The 26,142-nt window shown below is 34.3% G+C and overlaps 1 protein-coding gene across 1 annotated transcript in view; it reads right to left on the bottom strand.

Annotated features, from left to right (window-relative positions):
- Positions 1-26,142, bottom strand: part of para (sodium voltage-gated channel paralytic) — a 454,557-nt gene that overhangs the window by 18,575 nt on the left and 409,840 nt on the right. Inside the window, exons 18-23 of the mRNA XM_072545653.1 lie at positions 20,147-20,320; positions 16,524-16,686; positions 16,269-16,456; positions 10,627-10,831; positions 7,337-7,708; positions 1,012-1,574 (exon numbers count right to left, since the gene is read on the bottom strand). Of these exons, the coding sequence (XP_072401754.1) occupies positions 1,012-1,574; positions 7,337-7,708; positions 10,627-10,831; positions 16,269-16,456; positions 16,524-16,686; positions 20,147-20,320 (1,665 nt within the window). The remainder of the gene's footprint in view (positions 1-1,011; positions 1,575-7,336; positions 7,709-10,626; positions 10,832-16,268; positions 16,457-16,523; positions 16,687-20,146; positions 20,321-26,142) is intronic.

Raw genomic sequence — 26,142 nt, 5'->3', positions numbered from 1 at the left:
TTTTTTTGAACTAAATATGGATAATGATGTGGCAGTTCCATCAAAACCAAAAAAACCTAAAATACCTTTAATAGAAGAAGAACTTTTAAACATATTGCAGAATTCCGATGATGATGATGATTATTATTCAGAGTTTTATATAAGTGGTTGATGGTTTGATGTAAGTGGGATTGCGGTTGGGGTGAATCGAATTCGGAAGAACATACAGAGGATGAGGAAGGTAATATAGGTAATTGATTTTTATGGTACTTACACTGTGTGGTGCAGTATACACACCAAGTGCATACTGCACTGGCACCCCCAATGTCAACTAAAAGAAAATCCTAGAGGAGTAATAGCACAAAAATTAAAGAGAGGTGAAACAGTTACGGTCTACTGTAATAACATATTGGTAGGAAAATGGAAAGACAAAAGGGAATTTTGTATACGTCTAACGAATTTGGAAACGACATGATTGAATATATAGACAAAAGACAACAAACGAAGAGCAAACCTGCTTCCATATTTCATTACAATAAGCATATGGGAGGAGTTGAAAGACAATATCAACTGAGGTCCTACTACCCCTGTGACGGAGAGACGCATGTAAGTCGCAACTCAAAAATTTGTTAACACCCTGTATATATCATAACAACAAATACATAAGTATTTTTACAAAAATACTCTTCTGCAGCAGGCCTACATTATCCCTAAAAAGTGCGCAGTCAAAATGTTAAAAACTTTTATGTGTAGAGCAACATTAGGTAATCTACCAATAAGAGAATTACTATATAGTGAGATAACAAAGTATATCTTTAAGGGAGCTCAATCATAATACAAAATAGTGCATAAATAAAACAGATTACAAAGAGAAACGGATAACATTGATTTCTCTCAAAGAGTGATTTGTTGCAATTGTATTCGTTAAAGACAGTGTGTTTACAGGGACTTATTTACCCGATCAAAATCAATAATATCTGCCATAATTTTCTAAAACCATTGCATTAATAGTAAAGTGAATATTTGACTTACCCTCATGCCCTGCATCCGTGACATTGCACGCAGAGGCCTAAGAGCTCTCAACGTTCTCATGGTTTTGAAAGCTTGAATACCACCTGCTCCAGCCAAAGAAGCCACAAAGTTTATAAGAGATACCATTACTATAAGAAAGTCTAACCAGCACCACGCGTTGGTGAAATACTTCTGAAAACCCATAGCCAACCACTTGATCAACATCTCAAAAAAGAATATGACCGTAAAAATTCTATCCATATAATACAGTATATCTTGCAAAATGGGCCGTGCTGACAGATGGACGTCCTCCAAAGCTAGAGCCAAACTACTGAGCAAGATCATGGTGATAACAGCTGTTTCAAAGTACTTATTTTCTATTAGTTGGAAAGTTTTGTAGCGAAGGTTGCCCCACCCCTGCCAGAAGGGAGAATCTTCGTCACCAGCCAGAAACGGAAACTTTTTGTAACACTTTTCTGGGAAACAGTCTGCGGAGTACTCATCAATAATTATGTCTTCTGTTGCAGCATCTATGATAAGATCTTCATCTAAAGGCCCTTGACAGTCGCATTCATCTTCTAATTCTGCAATAAAAATGATGTAAACATAGTTATGTGATTATTGGGAGCACAATGGATCATATACTCAAAATATACCACCCAATCTTGTGCAACCACCCACTACAATGATCGTATTGATAGGAAGGAATATGGGGTACAATATCCTTATTTTTATGACAGTTGATTTGGTAAAGAAATAAAAGAAATTTTTTATACATAATTGGGAAAGACTATCTTTCTCTAAAGACACATCGAGTCAAAAAAAAAAATAGTCAAAAGCAAAGTACATAAACAGTCTTTGATATAAAGATTACACCGTTCTGATATTAAATGATAAACAAGGTATTTAAAATAACTAAAAACTTCTTTAAAATAGAAGTTTTAAATTAACAATTCAGTTAGTTCTAGAATCATTGGTATTGAACTTGAATGTGTAGAATATGGATAAAGCAAAAAAGTAAATTTTAGGACAGGAATGAAGGCAAAATAGAAGCATGAACTACACAGGTGCAAAAAATTCAATCCATTCCTATTTTATAGAAAAGAAGACATTTTTAGAGATGCTCCTTATTACATTGAGTATAGCTTTAAGAAAGACTTATGCAAAAAAATATTTATTTAAAAAAATTGACATTATTCGAAAAACGAAAAAAATGAAAAGTAGCTTTGTTGATAAAAAACAGCTATAAAAAAATAATTTTTATATCATTTGTTATTAATACCTGTATTTTCTCCTTGGGCTTTCATAACAGCTTACATACGTCTTGACATTGTGGTAATTCAATTTTAAATATGAAGTTGGTCCAATTCGTCCTATATTATCTGAAGAGCCGCACTAAGCTCAGGCAAGTTGTTTGAGCAGAGTAGCTGAGATTGAATTTATCTGCCAAGTGTATCCCATATAATGTTCGATTAAACTGAGGTCGGGGCTGAATGCTGGCCAGTTCATACAGACAATCTAGACGCCTTCTAAGTATTCATTGACGATTCTAGTATAGTGTGGAGGCGCGTGAGCGGCCATAAAAATAAAATTACGTCCCATGAAAGGCGTCAAAGGTACTACATGCTTGTCAAAAAAGGTTTTTATATACTTTGCTTCTATCATAGAACCTCCATCCACAAGAACTAAGTCGGTACGGGCATCGAAACTTACACCAGGCCAAACCATAATTGAGCCTCATCGATAAGTTATTCTGTAGGCAATGTTGTATTGGCAAATCGTTATCTTCTTCAGTTTTTTTCGCGACCATTTGGTGACCTCAAGCCAAACGTTGACTTATTCGAAAACAAAGCATTACTTCAGTATGAGTAATTCTAATTTTCGTGTTTACTTGCGAAAGCAAGTCGAGCTCTGCGGTATTCCACGGATAACTTTGGACATAGGGCTGCTCTTATAGATAATAAATTCGCTTCATTAAGTCGTTAAGGAACTGTCCACCTACTTACATCCACATTTCGGACTTCTTTCAGGCGATTTGTCAGCTTAATTGCAGTTAAATGTCTATTTCTTAAAATATGTTAAAATATTGGCTACGACCTTGCACTAAAGCCACGACTCTTGTGGTATCCATTGCTCTTAATCAGATGAAGTTTACCAATTCGTTCCATAGTGTCTGAAGAGCCGCACTAAGCTCCAGGCTGGTTGTTTGGGCGGAGTAGCCTAGCTTAAATTCATCTTCCTAGTAGCTTAAATTCATAGATATTCGATTGGATTGAGGTCCGGGTTGGAAGCTGGCCTATTAATACGGACAATCTCAACATCTTCTAACTATTCACTGACGATTCTAGGACGGTAAAGACGCGCGTTATCGTCCATAAAAATAAAATTAGATCCTATGAATGGAGCAAAAGGTACCACATGCTTAGCTAAATTGGTTGATATATACTCCTGTCACAGAACCTGCATCTACAAGAACTAAGTCAGTACGGGCATCGGAAATTATACCAGCGAAAACCATAACTAAGCCTTCTCGATAGGTTATTCTGTAGGCAATAATGCATTGGGAAAATCGATCTCCTTGTCTTCTTCAGATTCTTTCGCGATTAACTGGTGACCTCAAGCAAAACTTGGAATCATCTGAGAACAAAACAGTACTCCAATCTGCGTAATTCCAATTTCCGTGTTCCTTTGCACAAGTTAGTCGAGTTCTGCGGTGTTCCACGAATACCTGCTGACATAGGTCTGGTCTTCTGGATAATAAATTCGCTTCATGAAATAGTCGATGAACTGTCCACCTACTTACATCCACATTTTGAAATTCGTTCAAGTGATTTGCCAGCTCAATTGACATTAGATGTCTGTTTCTTAATTACAAAGTTGCCATTTTGATTGAACCGCTGAATGGCTCTTTGAACAGACCAACGACTTACATCTAGAACCTGAGCGTCATAATATTGACTACGACCATCTTGTGTTAAAGCCACTGACTGCTCTTGCAGCATCCGTTGGCATTTATGTCATTTTAATAGAATTAAAAATTCTGAACCCAAAACGTTCTAATACCAAGTTAGTCTAGTTATTAAAATGGGTATGATAACAAATTAATTTCTTGCCGCTTATCTAACTTAATTTTTGACAAAAACAGAAATTTCTATTATTTATAAGTCATAAAAAACTTAAAAATAATGTATAGAAATTAATAATTATGACTTACAGAAAAGGTGGTACAAGTGACATTTTGTGGAAAAGTGAGATATGTGCACGAGTGGCTAGAGGATGTTGATATTTGTTAATGTAAAAATGGTATAAGTACAAAACGCAGTACAGTACGGACATCTGTATGTGAGAAGTAAAAGCTCTCAAAAATAAAAGCTCTCAAAAACTTCTGGTAATGGTCTTCTGTATAAGCGGTACAAGTGAATATGTCCTGCTTTTGTTCTAAACCTTTGTAGTTGTTTGTGCGCAGGGATATTAATATAATTTGTAAAATAACTTTTAAATAATGCAAGGTAAGTCTTTAATGCGTTTTATAGATTACATTATTTTATAGTGTTCAATCCTTCAGAAAGAAATAGATGAAAGAAACTGATAGCATAACCTTAAAATGCGTGTCAACGTGTCCTCTTTTCCTTTTCAAAATATGACAGTTAGTCGGAATATGACAATTCAGAAGGGGACAAAAACTATAGTCCAACAGAAGATAGTAGTAGTGATAGTAATCGTGATATACAAAACAACAAATGTTAATTTAAACGTGGTATTAAAGAAAAAGGGCAAAAAAACGTTTGAGATATAGCAATTTAGATAAGAGGCAAGTAAGAAAACGACAAAAGAATGCAGGTGAAGAATACGTTAGCTATAAAAACAAGTTAATAACAGCAAGGACTTTGGAAACTTACATACATACTTGCAAATTTGAGTGTCAAAAATTCATTGATGAACAAAAATAGGGAATATTTAACCAATTCTGGGGTCTAGAAAATTGGAATTTGCATAATGCATTCATTACGTCTTGTACAGATATTGCTTTGCCCAAACGACGACGTGCAGAAGATGTTACTAATAAGAGAGAGAGCGTTACTATCAAATAAAAAAAATGAGGGTTTGCAAAATGTTTTTCTTAAAAAAGTTGGATATCAGCAATGGACGTTATTTAAAAATTTTAAATGAGATATCTGACGTCGGAATCACCGCTGTTGATAAAAGAGCAAGAGCTTCATGTCCTAATAAACTATTACAGGACGTAGTAAGTAGTAAGTAAACTCGTGCAGATGAATATAGAGATGCGTTCAGAAAATTAGATAAAGAAGACATTACTGCTCTTACACCGTTGCAAGCCCTAGCAATGTTTGTTGAAGCTGATTTAACCAAGCGACAGTACGAAATCATGAGAAATACAAATAAATCTTTTTATCCATCCTATGACTTATTGTTAAAGGAAAAAAACAATGCTACCTGCCAACGGTTTGCATAAAGGTTTCAAGTACTTGCGCAGAAAGCAGTTTACACATTTTATTAATAAATCCGTTCACCACTTATCAGTGGGGGTATCAATGACAATGAAAGGAAGTCTTTAAAAATTATTCGTAAATAGGGTTGTGACGGATCTCAACAAGCCAGATACAAACAGAAATTTGACGATGACGTTGCGTCGGATGCGCATATATTCCTATCTTCTTTTGTTCCACTTCGAATAATATGTGGCAAAGAAGGTAAAAAAGTAATTTGGGAAAACCCAATTCCGTCCTTGCCTACATATTGTAGACCTATACGATTTAGCTTTGTGAAAGAAACAGTTGGTGTAACGAACGAGAAGATCAGTTACGTTGAAGAATCTGCTAAGAACTTAACACGTACTGAAGTTGTTTTGAACGGGAACACATTCACGTTTGATCATGTTTTTTAGATGACCATGATTGATGGCAAGGTTTGTAATGCTGCAACTAATACAAGATTTACAAGTCAGTGTTATATATGCGGAGCGACATCTAAAGACTTTAACAATCTGAATAAAAAAATTAAGTACGAGTTCTACGGCTATTGAATTTGGTCTCTAGGTATTACATGTCAGAATCGGAATGCTTGAAAGCGTTTTACATTTGACATACAAATTACCAATACAAAAGTATGGAGAAAAGAGAACTGACGAAAAAAAGAAGATAGAAGTGCTCACAAAAAATATATATTCAGGAAAGATTTAGAAAAGAAACTGGATTTTTAATCGACATGCCAAAAGCCAATTTCGGGAACACTAATGACGGCAATACTAGCCGAAGATTTTTTGAAAATCCTCAACTAGTTGCCGATATAACAAAGGTTAATTTTAAATTGATATATAAATTGAAGATTATATTGGAAACAATTTCAAGTGGTCATCAAATTGACGTCCAACAATTTGATGATTATTTCAAAGCAACAGCGAAACTGTATATCGATCTGTATGGATGGCACCGACCATGCATAAAATATAAGTTCATGGTGCGGAAATAATTGAAGATGCCTTATTACCCATAGGACAGCTGTCGGAAGAGGCAGCAGAAGCTAAGAATAAGCATTTTCGATTATACCGCGAGAACTATGCATGAAAGTTCTCGAGGGAGGAATGCAACCTAGATATATTCAACAGACTTCTAACTTCTGAACCACTATTAACCATTTTAATCAGCAAGAAACGTGTACAGAAAAGGGTCGAATCAGGGTGATTTTGCCCTAAAATAATTCAAATGTTTTTACGAGGTGACCCGAATACTGAGTTCCATATGTCAAACACTGATATGAGGTAAAACAAAAACTTATATATTTTTTGTTCATTTTAAAATTTGATTTTGATTTTTTCCATGAAAAATAGATGCCAATATTTAAAAAAAAACAATATTTCGTTTAATTTGTACCAATTTGAGTAGAACTATGCTGTAAAATAATTTTGCCCGCATAAATCCATTAAATCGACGTATGTGCGACGGTTTCTATAAATTTATATATGCCATATAACAAATCCTAAGTTTTAAAACTCGCAATAAATTGAAAATATGTCATATATCGAATATTTTGCACCTGAGTGTAACAAAAAGATCAATAAAATATATAATGTATTGGTTGGAACAATAGAAATTAAGCTAGAATCAAAGAACAATGTCATTAACTTATGAACAATAGTATGTATGTCAATGAATATCCAGTTTAATAAGTAAAATAGACAAGGAAACTAATAGCAATAAAAGTAAAATTCTTATTAAGGACAGGAAATCTTAACTGCGATACATTAAGACGTCTAAGTATACAACCTAAGAAGCAAAAGATGAAAAAAATATTTTATGATATGGATTTAGGTGATTTATATTGTTACCTTCATCTATTCCTAATTCTTCTTTACTAGCATCTCTCTTTTCTTCCTGGTCGTCCAATACATCAGCACTACCTTTATGACTTTCATCTTTGAACCTATGTTTATGACTACCATACGATTTGTTGCTAATTTCGTCATCGTCTAAATGTCCTAGAAAATCCCCATGTTCCAAAATTGAATTTCCTAAAGTCTTTTTACTAATAGCGTTTTTGGCCCGCTTTATATTAGTTTTTGAGTCACCATGTATCGTGAACTCCATACCATCACCTATCGTTACTTCTAACCTATCTTTTGGACTTTTCTTATCTTTAAATATCGTGCCGTCTGCAAGTATTTCGTCACCTGGAATGTCTAGGCCTCCGTCACGTGGATCTAAAATATCGAGGTTTGTAATCTCTCTGTAAAGTACCCATAGACATCATAGCAAACTTTTGACAGTAGAAACAAAAATATGTGATAATTTTTTTTTATTTTTGTTTTGTAGTTTGTATAATATCTATGTTATATTAATCATTAAAAAATTAAACAGTTGGAATACAATAGCCTCATATAACTTTCTAACTCTAACATCTATTTGGATGTTGAAAGACGACATGCGGGGACAAAGTTAAATGATATTTAAAATAGCATTACGACGAAGTCTATTCACGTAATGCCAACTGAAAAGTAGCAACACCAAACAAATAAAAATGTATGAATATATTTTAATAACCTGTTTTCTCTTTCTAATGACTAGGTACTATTCTATGACTGTTTAAAAATATGTGAAAAGCCTCCAACTTATCATATTAAATAAGTTGAAAAATATCTGGTTACTCAATTCAGTATTTATTTGAACAACAGTAGACAGAGTGTCAGTATTATGTTGGTATGTTCCGAAACGTGCTGCGGAGGACACGTAAAGTCGTCGGTCACGGCTATGTAAATGGCCGTGAAGTCATATTAGGGATGCTTGCGCGACGTGAAAACCCTAAAACTAGACCTTAGCTAGAAGGTTATATGATCTTTAATTTTTTACCGAAACGTTTACTTAAAATTATATACCATAGACCGCACATCGCATAAATAATTCAATACTGGAAGAACTTAATATAAAAACTAGACTCACCATAACTATCAAACAGAATATACAAGATATTTTGGACATATAACTAGAAGAAGAGAAGGCATGGAATGAATGACAGTTGAAGGCAATGTACCGGGCAAAAGATCCAGAGTTTTAAGTTTTATTAATTTAATCACCTAACAAATACAAGTATTGTTTGTAGCACGTCAAAAATACATAGTATATAAAAAAGAAAGTTCGGTAACCAGTTCAGTGGATGTTCTGCAATGTATCATAATATTCTTCTGAGCAGTAAAAGCAATGTTTCAGAAGATATTTCTTTATAACTTTTCGAAACTATTACAGCTTAGCTGTTTAATACTTTTTGGTAAAATATTGAAATAATTATAGTTAAGGCAACTTTTATCTAAAAGACGCAATCTACAGCAATTTCTTCGTAAGTAGTGACAGTTTCGCGTATTGTGAACATGGACATCCCATGAATTTCCCTCAGAACTCGAAATATCAACAGATTAATTAGCGGCATAATTTTGAATTTGATAAAGAAAGGTCGGCAGTGTTCTAGATAACCAACCCCTGCTAAAATCCTGATAGCTTTATTTTGCATTCTAACAATTTGAAGCGCATTTATTGAATTGCCTCATATGATTAATCCATAGTTTAAGTGTGAGTGAAATGGAGAATAACAAATAATTAACTTGATAGCTTTTTCTTTAGTTGTGAGATATGAGCCGACCAGTTCCGTCGATTATCTATGGTTATTTCCAATAGTTTAACAGTCTCTTTATTATCTGGATCATTATGTAAATTACATGAAGATATAATCAAGTTTTGCGTTTTTTAGTTAAGTTTTAGTTTGTTTACAGCAAACCATGGGTTAGATTTAGTAGAAACTTCCTCGTAAGACATTTTTAAATCATCAATATCTTTTCCTGATATAAAGTATGTCGTAACATCTGCGAATTGTATGGATTTATAGGGAGATATGAATTTAGACAATTCGTTGACATAAATAGTAAACAAAAGAGGTCCTAAGAACGAACCTTGTGGAACTCCATGTTTTACGGAAAGAAAATCGAGAAAATGACCTACCGCCTGGTGTCTGCTACATAGGTAAGAAGTTATAAGCTTAAGAGGGATATATCTGATTCCAGAGTAATTTAATTTGTGGCGAAAAATATCGTATGAAACACAGTCAAAAGCTTTCGACAAGTCACAAAAAGAAATTACTATGCAATTGCCGCGTTCAAGCCTCTCAATCACCTCGCTCACAACATTATATACCGCATTCGTAGTAGAACGAGCACTTCTAAACCCATATTGTGAGTATCTAAAGTAATTATTGGACTCAAAATAGGAATAAAATTGTTGTTTCATAACCTTTTCAATCGCTTTCCCAAAAGTAGAAACAATGCTTATGGGTCTGTAATTGTTAGTTTTTGAGGAATCACCTTTTTCAATCACTTAATCACTTTTGAGTATTTGAGTATTTCCGGAAATACTCGTTGATAAAATTAAATTAATATAATGACTGAAAGCTGTTAAAAAGGTGAGTGAAAGGTGTATTTGGTAAGATTCTTGCCACTAAAGCACTTAGTACTTGTTCTTTCCCTTATGGTATAGTTGAATACTACTTAGTAGTTCAGGATTCATTAAAAATAAGCTTGAAATTTAAACCAACAACTGGTTACTACGAATATTAGAGCTAATCGGCTTGATAAAGTAATATCAGAGATAAGTTATTAATTTGGCTTGTAAGTGTATAGATGTTATTACCAGTCCAATTTCCAATATTCCGATTCGTGTTAACATTTTACTCTTATAAGCAAATACGGCTTATTCAAACGCCATAACGAACTAAACTACGCAATATCGTCAATGAAAGAGAAGTATTTATTTGAACTAATTAAATTACGCATTAATTAATTAAAATAGAAAGGAGGACATCGTGTTAATTGTAGTAAAAGCAATTGAATATGTTTTTACAGAAACGCTGTTATAGATATTTGCACATGAGGAAAGAGTTATATTGTTAAAAGATAGTCCACTGTGGTTCAAATATACACTGCAAGAAGTGTACTATATACTACATGCGATACAAGTATACTCCTCGAAAAATATTAGGAAGTATAAGCACTACGGAGTGGCAACAAGCACAAAGTTAGCGAGCTATTCAGATTTGTTGGATAAAAACCTTGGTTCCAACTGTTGGAGGGTCCCTCACCTGACGGCTGGTCGGATATTTGGTTTGTTAATTTAAATCTAATCAACTTAGCGATATCTGCCACACCAGCCTTGATCCATCTGCTAAAACGACCGATTCTAACAAATGCTTCGGCTATTTTGTTTGTGTCATTGTCAGCTGTTGGGGCTGATAAACTTGATGAACCAAAATTGCTCAAAAGCAAAGCTAAGAAAAGATTCAGCACCTAAAAAATTATAAAGATTTTTATTTAAAATACCCAAAAAAACGGCAGTAGCAAATATTAAAATTATTTGTTTAATAACCGGTATAAACATATTACAAACGTTAAAAATAAAATATCATTTGTTATTGTAGGTTTCCAGCATTTGTTTATGTATATTAGTTTTGTTTCGTTTTTGTTTTTGTTTTGTCACTCGAAATCTCTTCCTTCTATTCTTCTTTAAGTTCCATCTTCTATCGAAGGTTGAAATCATCATGACTATTCGGATCTTGCTGGCCCCCGTTCTAAATATGTCTGCGCTACTGCATTCAAACCATTCTCTCAGATTCTTAAACCAGGATATTCTTTGTCTTCCCACACTTCGCTTACCTTGAATTTTGCCTTGTTTAATATGTTATAACAATGAGTATTTTTGCCCTTTCATTACGTCCCCTAAGTACTCAAGTTTTCGTCTTTTCGTAATTAATATTATTTCAGCTTATTTGCTACCATTCTAGCTATCTATGTAATTCGTATGGTTTTTGTGTAACACCAAAATTCAAAGGCGGTAATTTATTTATATGTACTACGTCAATATGTGTATTGATTTCTTTGGATTGGTCTATATTTGATCTTATCCATGTTTACAAGTATTTGTAGGTATCCATGCTCCCTATTATAATGTTTTCAATTATCAGCCGGATATTTGTAACTGGTGATTTATTACCATACACTTAGCTCTCTTTAAATTAAACTTAAGCCCGTATTAGGGTTAATACGGGCTTAAGTTATGGTGGACTCTTCTCTGTATTTTAATATCTAGTGTATTTTGGTTGCAAACTCTTATTTTGATTGTTTGAGTCTAATAAATATGAGAATTTTTATATCACGACTCTCAATATTTTTTTAATTTTTAATATAATGTACAAGCTTTTTATGTTTAACCCTACCAAATGCCTTTTTAAAGTCTATAAAAAATGTTACTAATATATGTCTATGCGTCTCTGGGCATGATAAGTACATACTCTAATTCATGTCCATGCATCTCTGGGACAGCACAAAGCTTCTCTTTTGTCCATTTCTTCTTACGGTACCCATCCGTTCCGGATGTTGGCGATCATAACGGCTATTCTAACTTTGGTTGCAACTATTCAAAATTCGGAATAGTCTCGTTGTAGACAATTTGAACCACTTTTTCAGGTTTTGAAGCCAAGGTATTCTTCTACCTGGTTCTCTCTTTCAAAATACCTTGCCCTTAAGAATGAGTTATGGTTATGGTTATGGTAGATTGGGGCAGGGCCCATTTGTGAGCCCTTCAGACACTTAGGGTATCATCCCTATTATACGGACAAGGCCCATAAGGACCTAAACTCGCTCCTTTAGCTCAGTTGCATAAAGGCATATCACAGGATCTGCCACCTCTAATAGGCCAGTGCCGGATACTTTCAAAGGACATGTGAGGAGGTTTTCTGCTTTTCATTACAAAGACGGCATCGTGGGCCATCCGACAATCCGAGAAAATGAAGGTGGCTGAATCTACAGTGAGCAGTAACCACCAGATAGCATCTTCTACTGTCTAGAAGGAGACGTTGGTACAGTACTGAAGGGTACTCCAATCAACGGTTCGAGTCCCACGGGTAGAGTGGATGAGTCCTGTCTTACCAGAGCGTCAGCCCATACATTCCCTTCCACGCCTGTGTGTCTCCGAACCCATACCAAGATATCCCTATTGGTCAGCGCAATAGAAGAAAGCAAAGAATAAGTTGCAATAAGCCATATTTCTGTTCATTTTTCATGACATGGCCAACATATTCTAATTTGGACTTTTTGATAGTGTTAATAATCTCGCATTCCTTGCTCATTCTAAATAGGACCTCCACATTAATCACACGATCCACCGATATACTTCTCAATATTCGTCTGTAACACTACATCTCGAAGGCCTCGAGCTTTCCTAAAGAAGTTTCAGAAAGTGTCCAAACCTCTACTGTATCTCTTTCTTCAGTCCTGAAAACCTCTACTATATCTCTTTCTTCAGTCCTGACCCCCGGAGGGAGTGTAGTGGTCATCGTGTGTTATTTGTCTCCACATATCTTTATCTCTGCTCTTTTCTTTTAAGTAATGCATAAGCCTTTTGCATATTCTTATATTTTTCTCTTGAATTTTACTCGCGGCCTTATACCTTTCCTTTTTTAATAATTATTTCCATGTTTTCTGTCTTTGCTCTCATACAATGTCCAAAGTATTTTAATTGTTTTTAATTGCTGGATAGCCGTTTGCTGACCCTTAGTTCATCTTAAATTGAATTATTTGTCCTGTTGTCGGTCCATGGAATTCATAACATGATTCCACAACATAACTTCAGTGGTTACTTTTTTCCACTTATCGTAGCGTTCATGATTTACATATGTATGTCAGTATTGGGAATATTAAGCAGTTTATCAATCTCATTTTTAGAGTTCATGAAATCGCCATTCGCCATTGCGATCTTTTCATAATATGACCCCATATATATTAAATAATTGTGGAGAGAGAATACATCCTTGTCTGATACCTTGGTCCAGATGAAATTTGTTTGAGAGTGTGTCAAGCATTTTAACTGTTCCAGTAGTGTGTTTGTATATTTCAATTATTATTAGCGAAATTAAGTGTTGTGGCTCTCTCTCTCTCTCTCTCTCTCTCTCTCTCTCTCTCTCTCTCTTTCTTTCCTGTCGTGTCCCCATTACTGAGGATTCTGATTTCCTTCAATATTTCTAACAATTTTTCTCAATTGATCGCTATCTTCAGCTGGTCTGAGATCTTCGCAGAATGAGTTTCCAGCTGAATTCTTAATTTGGTCGGACCATCTAGTTGGTGATCGTCCTCTTGATCTTCTTCCTGGAACGTTTCCGAGAAACAATTAATATCTTCAAACTATCGTCACATCTGTGAACCACGTGACAGAAAAACTGCCGAATACTTTGCAGACATAGTGTGGACAGCCTTTTTTTAATCTCGAGTTGGTTTAGAAAGGAAACGTTTGTCTTATGAGCTGTCTAAGGTATGCGAAGCATTCTTCTCCAGCACCACACTGTCCACTATCTGGTATTCCTGTAACATGTTAGCCAGTTCAATAGTGTGGAATCTGTCGACCACCATTATTTTTATCTTAGCTTTATTGATTTTCAGACCAAATTTATTGCTTTCGTACTCAACTCTTTGCAGGAGATTAAACATTTCTTGCTCATTTGCTGCTATAAGTGTAGTGTCATTAGCAAATCTTAAAATGGAGATTTTCCTACCAGCCACTGTTACTCCACCAGCCCATCCATCTAAAGCCATCCTCATAACATCTTCACCATCAATGTTGAATAAGTCAGGTGACAACACGCATACTTGTCTAACACCTCTCTCGGTCTTGAATTTGGTACAGATTTTTAATAAAAGTCACCAGGTGTATTGGTGTGCTCATTTCTATTAAAATGGACCACAGATTTATCCAGCTTACACAATAAAATGCCTTTTGGTAGTCAACGAAGTATATAATCATAGGTACTTGAAATTCTCTAGACTTTTTAATAAGTTGTCTCTGGTTCAGGATTTGTTCCCGCGTCCCTTTATCCTTACCCTTGTTCCTGAGGTATTTGGTAATGTAGATAGGTTTTTCATCTGTTTTTGATGATATGCGACAAGATTTTCCTAGCATGTGTTATTAGTTACAGTGTGCGGTAGCTTTCACATCTGGTAGTAGTTCCTTTTTTGTGTAGCGGGATATAAATTAAGGTACACCAATCAGATGGCCATTTTCCTGAATTCCAAACAGCGATACCGATAGAATGGATGATATGTAATCCTTTGTTACCTAGTAACTGTAGTATTTCACCTGGTATTGAATCAATGCCTTATTTTATTTCTTTTTATTTCTCTTTAGCGATTTAATTGCATCTTTCAGCAAGTAAGACAATAGGTTCTCTAGGGTAGTCATATGGCCACTGATTTTCTGCTGGTACCTCGTTATTTTTATATAGCTCGCCACAGTAATTTGTCATGTTTCCAATATTCGTCAGTATCGGTCTTTAGATTACCCTCCTTATTTCCTTATCTATTACAGACCACGTTTGAGATTTAAATTCTCTGGTAAGGATGATCTTCTGAAATAAATCCCTCGATTTATTTCGATAGCTATGTTCCTCTATATCTCTGCATATTTGAGAGATGTAATCGGCTTTGTGTTTGCAAAACTGTTTTCTGGTTTCTTTCGATAACACTCTGTATTCATCGTTTGTTCCGTATCACGTATGTTGTGGTACGCCACTTCTTATAGTATCTGCCATAAGTGTTGTCATTTGACCCTGTCGAACTTTTTGCGATAATCTATAAAACAAATGTATGGCGAAATATTAAATTCTCTAGATTTTTGTATTATTTGTTATATTCAGAAGGTATTCTCGAAGGTCTTCTACCTTTGGTAAATCCAGTTTTTTCTTAAGGTATTTCTCTTTGTAGGAAAGTTTTCAGTCTCTCATTGATTATGTGTAGCATTATTTTGCTGGTATCCGACTTAGAGAGATGGTTTTACAATTGTCGCATTTTTGGAAGCTGCCTTTTTTATGTATTGTCGTCACTGTAGATTTTGTCCAGTCGTCAGACCATTATTTGGAATGCCATATTTTGTTACATAGCAAGTAAAGCAATTCTATCCCGGTTTAATCTATGGCTTTGATCTTTTCTGCTGTTATCATATCTGAGTTCCTGGCAGTGATCATCTTTATAGAGATCTCGGCAATATAATCCCCATCTTGCTTCTATATCTTCTCTCTTAATTTTTAGGGTTCCTGTGGTCTTCAACGACCCAAGTTCTAGCTTTATATCCAACCAAGTCTCTTTTTTGTAGCGTATTTCTTTAAATAAATTTCTCGACTGATTGTTTTGATCATGGATCTCAATTTCTTTGTGATAGTATTGATGTTTATCAGCCTTGCATCTTTGCTTTATTTATTTGTTGAGATTTCTTATACTAGCTTTCTGGACTTTTTGGAGATACAAAGGTCGATTGCAGCCATTGTATGGAAATTGTGGCAGTCTGATATACATGATTAAATTGTTCCGCAATTACATCGACAAAATCTTCGTCACGAATTTTAATAATTCAATGGACACATCATCTGGTCCAGAAGTTTTACCGTATTTTGTGTTTTGATGGCATATATTACTTCTTCTCTTAGTATTGGTGATACGGTTTTCTTTGTCATATTCAATGACAGTTCTCACCTTTCATCATTAAATAGTTGTTGGATGTAATGGGTCCATTAAAACAATATCTACCTGATATCAGTAATTAAATCTTCGCCACCATATAATTTTAAAACTAGGATTGCTGTTTCAAATTTTTTTCATTGCTTTTTAATTAAAAAAAATGACTAACAATGGTTTTGCTATTTCTAACACCAAAATCTAAGCATTAGGGATATTGAATACTTACCACAAGATTACCAATGACAACAGTGGCTAGGAAAAACGGAATACAGGAAACATCCCCCACTAACATACAATCCCACATTGATTCAATCCATTCTCCACACAACACTCGAAAAACGATCATAAAGGAATGCATAAAATCCGTAAAATTCCATCTAGGAAGTTCATGGTCTGGAAATCTATCTACATTATCTAAAAAACAAAAAACATAATATCAACATTTGACACATTTTTCAAAAAAAAAGTAATCATGACATACCTGTATAATTTTTTCCAAATAACTGCATACCCATAACAGCAAATATAAATATTATAATGCACAGCACAAATGTTAGGTTACCTAAAGCACCCATAGTTCTACCCATTATTGAGATAAGTAAATTTAAAGTTGGCCATGACTTGGCCAGTTTGAACACTCTTAGCTAAAATAAAAAATATTTGGTATTAATATGCATTTGCAAATTCTACATAATAGCAAAATAATTATCGTTGCATATTGTATGGTTAATCTGGTAACCGAGAACAGAAAACTCTAGGAAGGATCTAGCAGTGCCCGAGAGTTCTATCTGATAAAACTAAACTAAATAATACTTGCTACTCAACATCTTAAAAAGAAATTAGAAAAAATAAACATGGATCAATAACTATCTAATTTAACCAACAAATGTAAAGAAAACTAATTATTCCCTTTGAAAAGCCACTAAAATGTTGAAAAGACCGATCTTGCAACAGCCTTCATTAAGAGATTCAGATAGAAGTTGGATATGAAGCAATCTACAGAAGGCTAATAAATTTGCTCCATCCACGTGAAGGTGATAACACACTTGGCTGGGAACACGTCACATATGCAAAAGGTGTAGTTAAACTAGACAATCCAAAAGAAGTGTCCAACGAAATTAAAGAAAGCATCAATTCCAGAAAAGCACCCGGGGTTTGATCTTATTATTGGGAAATATTAAAACAACTCCCTGAAAAAGCCATAGTAAAACTGACATATCTTAATATAGTCTCGTTCAGATTAAGATATATTCCCCAAAATATGGAAAATACTTGAGGTCATAATGATCCTTAAATCTGGAAAAGCTTACAGGCCGATTTCCTACCTGTAATTTCGAAGCTATACTAGAAGTTATTTCTGAAAAGAATGGAAATCTCTCATATTAGCTTAATATGTAAGTCTGTCATATTAATTTGGCTTTCGAGAAAGTCACTGAACTATAGACCAAGTCCATAGAATAACGGATATAGTAGATAGGTCACTAAAGAAACGAAAGTTTGCATCGCCGTCTTCCTCAACCTGACAACTTTTAATAAAGCATTACATGGAGGAATCAAATCTAAATCACGCAAGATTAGTATATTATTAGGATCAAAAAGTAAATACGTATTAGATATGACAAATGATATGACAAATGAACATAGTTAACCCTTTACCGCATCATGTACCATAAATGGCATAAACCAAAAAAAAAATTTGTTTTTAATGTTTTAACTCAATTTTTGTCGTAGCTGCAAGGCAACCCATATCTGCCACGTACTAATAGTGTACCCGAGATATGCGGAATAGTTCTGACGGCGAGATAGGCAGCCGTGCGCAGTTTCATGTTCATTCTAACTGAAAGTTAGAGGTTATTTTTCATATTAAAAACGTTTTTTACGGCGAGAAAAAATTGAAATTTATTGTATTGTGATATTAGTTATCTGCTTAGGTAAGTATTAAAAATTAAGAATGTTGAAAGTCTCTCGAAAACCCCAAAAAGGTTTTTTGCTATATATGGCACACTATGAAGTTATGCATGGACTCATTGATTGTTTTTGTAGATATGAATCCGAAACTATTTTATTGTACAATGAATGCAGTTAGAATTCCAAATAGTACTAATAGTGAAGAATCAGATCTCTACGATGAAGACGGCATAAATGAGATGATATTGTGTCAAGATAGTGACAATGAGGAGCGTGAAAATTTACCAAGCAATGTCAAGGAAACTGTCATTTCTGCCACATCCTCAGATTCCTCAGATGATGATACCCCTTTGTCTAAAAGACTACGATATAAAAGGAAGAAATCTCATAATTAGGTGAAAGGAAATCTGAGAAGATCAGAAAATGATACAAATTTTACTGGTTCTGAAAATTTACCTTCTTCGATTTTACAATTAGAAACTCCGGTCCAATTTTTTAAGTTTCTCTTTCCTGATAGTCTTATAGAGTATATCACAGACCAATCAAATTTATACTCAGTGCAACAACGTCCAGATAAACCAGCTAATTTAAAAAAATATGAAATAGAACAATTTATTTACATGTCGATAATTCAACTTCCATGAACAAGACACTATTGGAATGCCAATATTGGCCAACGAACAGTTAGCGATGTGATGAGCTGTAATAGATTCGAAGAATTAAAAGGTTTCTTGCATTTCAATAACAATGATGACATGATTGAAAATGATCAGCCTGGACATGACAGATTATTCAAAATTAGACCTGTTCGGAGCCAAATCAAAGAACGACTACTCATGGTTCCGAAAAAAAAAATTTCTAGCTGTAGACGAACAGATTACACCAACAAAAGCGCAAAGCCAGCTAAAGTAGTATAATAAAAAAAAAACACATAATTGGGGCTTGAAAAATGTCTTGCTGAGTAGTATTTCGGGGTTCAGCTATGGCTTTAATTTATTTGCTGGTTCCCAGAGTAATATTGTACCTCTAGGAGCACCAAATCTTAGTATGAGCAGCAACGTGGTTGTCAAATTAGCAGATTCGATACCAAAACATCAACATTACAAGTTGTTTTTTGACAATTGGTTCACCAGCATACCTCTTATGATATATCTGACCAAAGAGGGCATTTTACCTTTGGGAACACTAAGACTTAATCGCGTTCCTAGAGTTGTGATGACAGCTGAGAAAGAAATGAAGAAGCGCGGCAGAGGTCATATAGTAGAGAAAATAGCCAATATAGACAATGTGGATGTCAGTGTAGTGTCCTGGTTTGATAATAAAATCGTTACTACAATGTCAACATATGCTGGAAGTGAACCAAAGGGAGAAAAAAGGAGATTTTTCAAACAAGAAGGTATACATAAAATGATACCTTGTCTACAACAACTACATGGGAGGTGCAGATCTCCTTGATTCCATGTTAGGATTTTATCGTATAAAAATCAGGTCGAAGAAATATTATTTACGAATATTTTTTCATTTCATTGACATGACAGCCGTGAACTGTTGGTTATTAGCTAAAAGAGCGAAGAAATTTGATTTACCCCTTTTGGATACCAAACTAGCAATAGCCGATGCACTATGCAAAGCCGGAAAACCAATTAAACAGAACAGAATAGGAAGACCGTCAAGTAGTAGGATTCAGCAGATGTACGAGAACAAACGAAAAAAGGGACCCACTAAAGAAATACCCCAAGAAGACATCCGTAAAGATGGGCTTGATCATATTATCTATTGAGATGAGAGCACTAAGTCAAGATGCAAATTTCCAGGCTGTACAGGGAAAACATATTTAGTGTGCACAAAATGCACAATACCGTTGTGCATTAATACAGAAAGAAACTGCTATTTGCAGTTTCATACTGTATAGTGTATACTGTAGCTTCAAAATAGTTTGACTTTAATATTACATTGTTGCATGATGTTCCATATTTGGCACCAAAAATTTTTTTTTTGTTAATAAAGTTTTCCTCGTAGCTAGATTTTTTTTCAATATTTTTACGTAAAAATAGAATTAAAATTTTTATCCAAGAATTTTTGATAAAAAAAATTCATGCCGTAAAGGGTTAAGACTTTTTAAAATGTTCAACAGAACAGAACCAATGAGATCAAAGGTGTTTATGGTATTGCATTAAAAATTGTTTGATTACTTACCAATCGAAACGATCGTAATACGGATAAGCCTTGAACGCCTTCAAGGCCTAACTCGAGTAATGATAAGGCTACGATGATGAAGTCAAAAATATTCCACCCTTCTTGAAAATAATATTTTGGGCTCATCGCAATTAGCTTCATTGTTGCCTCAATCATGAAGGTCGCTGTGAAAAACTACAAAAAAATTCATCTTTATATTATAAATCAAAACTGGTTGTGCATAAGATGCTAAATACGTTAAGCCATAAAATTGATAAAACATTGATATTGAACTCGACAAACATGAAAACTTTTATAGACTGGCCTGGAAACTATCTTTTATATTGAGAAAATTATATAACGACATCAAATTTCAAAATACAGTTATAATAGTTATGTGATTTCTTATTTTCATTTTTATTCAATTTAGATTTGTATTTATTTCCTTTAATATTCTTAATTAAAATGTAATATTATATCCTTCACTTCTGAAGAATCACTATTGACCACAAATTAATATTCCTGAATCCTTCCTGATGATCTTTAGTTGATGTACAACGTATTTTCTGGCGCAACGTCACGCTTTCACGTCAAAACTTAGCGTCTCACGTCAAAACGTTTTGCCAAAAGCCATACGTTAACACGTGACGTTTTGACGTGACGCGGGCCCTTTTGCCGTCAAGCGTGACATTTTGACGGGACTCATGACGTTTTGACTTGACGCATGACGTTTTGACATGAAAACGTGACGTTTTCACGCTAAATGTGACGTTTGGCATCACGACCGGGGTAAGGGTTGCGATTTAGGGGTTGCTCCAGAACATACGTTGCTTATCTACTATCTTCTCTTTAAAGAAAGAGAAAAAGTATAAGAGTTCTTTCTTCCACGAAGTAGAAGAAACAATATTACCCCAAATCCAATAGGGAAGAAGCATACTTCTTGACACCATATTCAATAAAGTTCTTTCTATTTCCAAGAGGAATGTACGAAGTTTTAAGACTCTAGGACTTTTCCTTCAAGATATCGAAAAGTCATAAGAATATGAAAAGAAGATTCAATTTCATGAGATTTTCTTCAATAGTTATCGTACAGATGGATGGACAGACAACGAGACAATTTCGATAGAGACCTATCGTTTGCTTAATAATTACAATTTAATAATTTAAGAAAAATTAAATAGGGAAATAGATAAAAGATAATTTATTTTACGAGTATAATGAAATTATTAGAGAATATCTTGATTTGCATCAAATGTATGCATTTAATTAAACTGTTTACCTATTTTCGTCAGCATAACCAGGGGCACACTAAGGCCTAGGCAATTAAATAGAACTACACACTATATGCTTTGAAACCAAACCACCAAAATGAAAATATGTGTTATGACTGAAAAATAGGCCCGGAATTACAATGTTGCCTAGAGCCCGATTTAGCCTTAGTCCGCCACTGAGCATAACCGATTTTACGCTGACACCAAGTTGAGATTGTTTCCCTTTTTAGAAGGTTAATTTTTCCTAAGCCTGCCTATAAAAGTTTGTTACAAAAGGTTATGTTTATGAGGCAGATGAACAACGCAATCTATAACTATACCGTATATTTTTTTAATAATCTTTATTCAACGGAGCTCTGTACAAAAAGCCACACGAAAGCCATATATATATATATATATATATATATATATATATATATATATATATATATATATATATATATATATATATATATATATAGATCCCTTGTGCATTATTCTATTTTTTATTTTTTAAAATAGGCCTCTAATATCTATCCAGTGCCGTTGTAATCCATCTTGTTCCAGCATAGTTTTTAAGATCGTTACTTCATTTATGTAAGGTCTTCCTATTTCAATTTTGTATTTTTATAATCGTCTACTCTATCTGTCATCATTTTGAAAATTCTCATCACCTACAACTTTCCAGTATCAGTTGCTTGGCGAGCAAATGAAGCACGTAACCTACCAATTAACCGCAGTAAGATAAATCGCTCTGTTTTATCGGTGCACCAAAACCTAGGGACAGTGTTTTCTCTGTTATTTACCGACAAAATGTCTCGAAATTTGGAAACGTTATTCGAAATTATGTTGCCTTTAAAATGATGGTTTTACTTTTTTTATTTTTTTGAAACTTCTGTTGAAAAATTGGATTATACTGTTTAACGTTCTATGATAACTTAACTTTTTACGCCCATCACTTGAAAGAGTTTTTTTTTCTGTAATCGTTGATTTTTGTTTCACCTTTCTGTGTCCAGTACTAATCGAGAAAAGCGTGTTCCAACTTTGAAGAAAATTGCTAAAAAATACTAAAATCTAATAGTGAAACGTGTTACTCATCATTGGCGCTTAGTTTCATCGTTATCGCCTTCGTGATGTTAAATCTCATGGACGTACGGTCAGTTAGTTCGTGTTAAAACTAATTTGAATGGAGAATAATGTATTTGTTGTCATTAAACTACCCGTCGGCCGGCAGCACTGAGTAAAGATGGTCTGGCGTAAGCAGTGTAGAAAAGTAAGTGATACGCCCATTTCAAATCGCAGTGTGCTTGAACTGCTAAAACAGCCTTGTCCAAAGTGCACAGAAAATAAAGAATTTGCATCTAAGAAAGTATTGAAAGGATTAAGTTTAATTTTGTTACTTGGGGGTTTTCGAACTCGCTGAATAAGAATATGATACCGAAGATGGTCCTCGAGCTAGCTGGTGCAAAGAGCCTGGTCTCCTAGAGTATGTAAATTTCCTGTACCTGATGCCCAGAGTGGACCTTTTTTTTTACTACATTATACATATTTTATATAGGTACAAGAATTTGATATTGACATTTTTTTTGTAAAAAAGTTAAAACAATAAAGCTTATCACTATGCACTGTTTATATTAGCTGAATTAGTTAAGAACACTGTCAAAACGGTTTTGAAACACTGAGAATGTCTTTTAGATTTCCTTTTAGGCTGTGCTTGTTTCTGGAAGAATCATACTGGCAGTAGTCCACTATCACGTGTTTGATGGAAAGGAGGCTATTACAGTAGTGGCATACTGGAGGGTTTTCTGATGCCATAAGGTATCCATGTGTGAGAAGTGTATGCCCTATTCGTAGTCGGTGAATAACTGATTTTTCTTTCCTGTTCATAGAGGAGATATTGACGCGAGATAAGTTGGGTTGAACGTTATGCAGCTTAGTTGCTTCTTAGATTTCCTGGACTAGTGGGTTTTTCGAGAAAATGCATCTTGTGGAAAGAATCGAGGAAAGAGAATCAGTACAAATGGCGATTTTTATGCTTTTATTTGAAGTAGGATGGATTGAAGTCTTTAATGCTTGGAGTATTCCATATAATTCTGCGGTATAGATACTACAACTTTTAGGCAATCGCACAGAGCTTATTGTCGTCGTCAGTGTGAACACAGCGGAGCCACAACAGTCTTCATTCTTGGACGCATCGGTGTATAAAATTTCATCAAATTGTGTAAAGTTGAGGATGTTTTGGAAGGATTTTCTAAGGATTGAGTCTGGGGTTTCTGTTTTGTCGAATCTGCATAAATCAGTATTGAATATTGGAAGATTGTGCATCCATGGAGCTGTCTTGTTGGTATAAATAGAAGTAGTATTGGAAAGGTTGATGAAGTCTAATAAAGGAGGTAATATTAGCGGTAATGTGAGAGACTGATTGGATGCGTTTGCTGGGGGAGGTTCTATGGGATTGATTAGATTTATTACCGGGTTACTTGGGTTTGCTGAGTGGACCTTGTGACATGGAGTTTTATGCTATTTTCATTCGAGATCAGTTGAAAATCATTACTCGAGGTTTTCGAGAGCGCCTAACACGAATATTATGACAGGGTGAACCTAGTCTTCTAAAGTTTTATATTATTTTCATTAGCAATCATTTAAAATTCATTACTCTTGAGTTTTCGAGGTCAATGAACAAGAATATTATGACAGCAATGATACTCGAGCTACCTGGAACCCAATTTAGACCTCGTCTTCTGTGGAGTTTTATGTTATTTTAATTCTAAATCAGTCAAAAGTCATTACTCGGGGGGTTTTTAGGATTGCTGAACACGAATATTATGACGGCGATGATCTCCAGGTATCTGGTGCCCAGCGTGGATCTCGTATCGTTAATTTTTTTGTTAATTCGTTATTTACAATTTTTATGGAAGAGTTAAAATATGATTTCTTAAACATAAATACAATTTTTTTTTAAGAAATGATGATTAACAAATAATAGTATCATTCAAATTTATTTATTCTCATCTCATCAATATTATTTCTCATCTTCTTATAATATTATGACGGCGATGATCTCCAGGTATCTGGTGCCCAGCGTGGATCTCGTATCGTTAATTTTTTTGTTAATTCGTTATTTACAATTTTTATGGAAGAGTTAAAATATGATTTCTTAAACATAAATACAATTTTTTTTTAAGAAATGATGATTAACAAATAATAGTATCATTCAAATTTATTTATTCTCATCTCATCAATATTATTTCTCATCTTCTTCTGTATCAAATAATTGATTTTCTTCATAGCACAATTTTTACGTGCCAAATTGCAAACCAAGCAATTTTTTCTACATCCACATTTTTATATAAAAACAGATTTTGTCACAATAATTTGAAATAAAGCGAGGAGAAAAAACTCACTTTAACTAGTAACTCGGAGGATATCTGTGTACTGGTACTTGTGAGAGACTTAGTTTTATATAACGTTGCATGAGGTATTCTGAGGTCATTTATTAACTAAATAATTATGTTCAGCGACCTCGAAACCTTCCGAGTATTGAATGTCGACTGTTTTAGAATGAAATTAACATACTCCAGGAGACGGGGTCCATCCTGGGTATAGGTGGCTCGAAGATCATCGTCGTTGTCATATATGAATTCAGCGACTTTGAAAACATATGAGTTGTGACTTTCGCCTGGTTTAGAATGAAATTTACATACTCCTGGGGATGAGGTTAACCTTGGGCACCATCTAGCTTGAGGACTATCGTCGTTGAACTCATTCCTGTCGATATTTTCTGAGTTGCAAATTTTTCATTTTCTAGTACTTTGGAAATGCATTTTCTATTTGTACAAAATGCAATCTTCATTTAACTACCATGAATTTTGCTCACAAACTTTTCTGACACTTTCCCGAATCGAATGCAAAAAATTACACAGCGGTTTATCTTGCTGAGTAAAATTGGTAGGTTTAGTGCTTTATTTCCACGCCTATGTAACAACTTTTAATTGGGTTACTTCATCTTGCTGTTCCTTGAAGGTTTATAGCGAGATTGATAGAAAATATGATTAAAGACAGATTACTACAAGCAATAATAGAATCAGGAATTAACACTTCCAGAATACTAAAGAATGGCCTGTTGCAAGGATTAGTAGTTTAAAAGATTAGCTACGCCGACAACTGGACTTTATCAACTCGAATAAAATCCATAAAAGAAGTCAAAGAAATTGACTAACGATCTAGAACTCTTTAGTACGAGATCTAGGTCGACCTTCACCCATCTGTTTACCGAGTGAAACATTTTCTTTTATCAAATTTTATACATAGACAAATAGTCTTGAATATATTGCCTATCAAAATATGTTCATAGCTATCCTTATTTAAAACAATATTAATTAATTTTTTTTAGCAAGTTTGTTTGTATACCAATCACCCATTTGTTTACCAATCAAATTTTATTAAAACAAAAAGTTTAAAGTACATAAAATAGGTCTATGAGGTATTGCCTACGTTTTTACATTCATGGCTAACGGGCAATCAGGTAAGCAAATATAGGTTACTGCACCGATCTAGTTACCAATCAAAATAGGTAGATATATCAAAATAAAGATTATTTAATAATAAACGAGATGATATATTATTGCCTGCAATAAACTGTTCATAATATACTATCGCCAGACTTTAAAGCTTAAAAGTCAAAGAAAGTAAATTTACGCGAGAGGGAAATCTTCTTCTTGTAATTCTTTCTCCTATCGGAGGTGGACTATCATCACAGCTATCCGT

Source organism: Diabrotica undecimpunctata, chromosome 10 (genome assembly GCF_040954645.1).
Source record: "Diabrotica undecimpunctata isolate CICGRU chromosome 10, icDiaUnde3, whole genome shotgun sequence".
In the NCBI taxonomy this organism is placed as follows: domain Eukaryota; kingdom Metazoa; phylum Arthropoda; class Insecta; order Coleoptera; family Chrysomelidae; genus Diabrotica; species Diabrotica undecimpunctata.
This window is presented reverse-complemented; position numbering and strand designations above follow the sequence as displayed.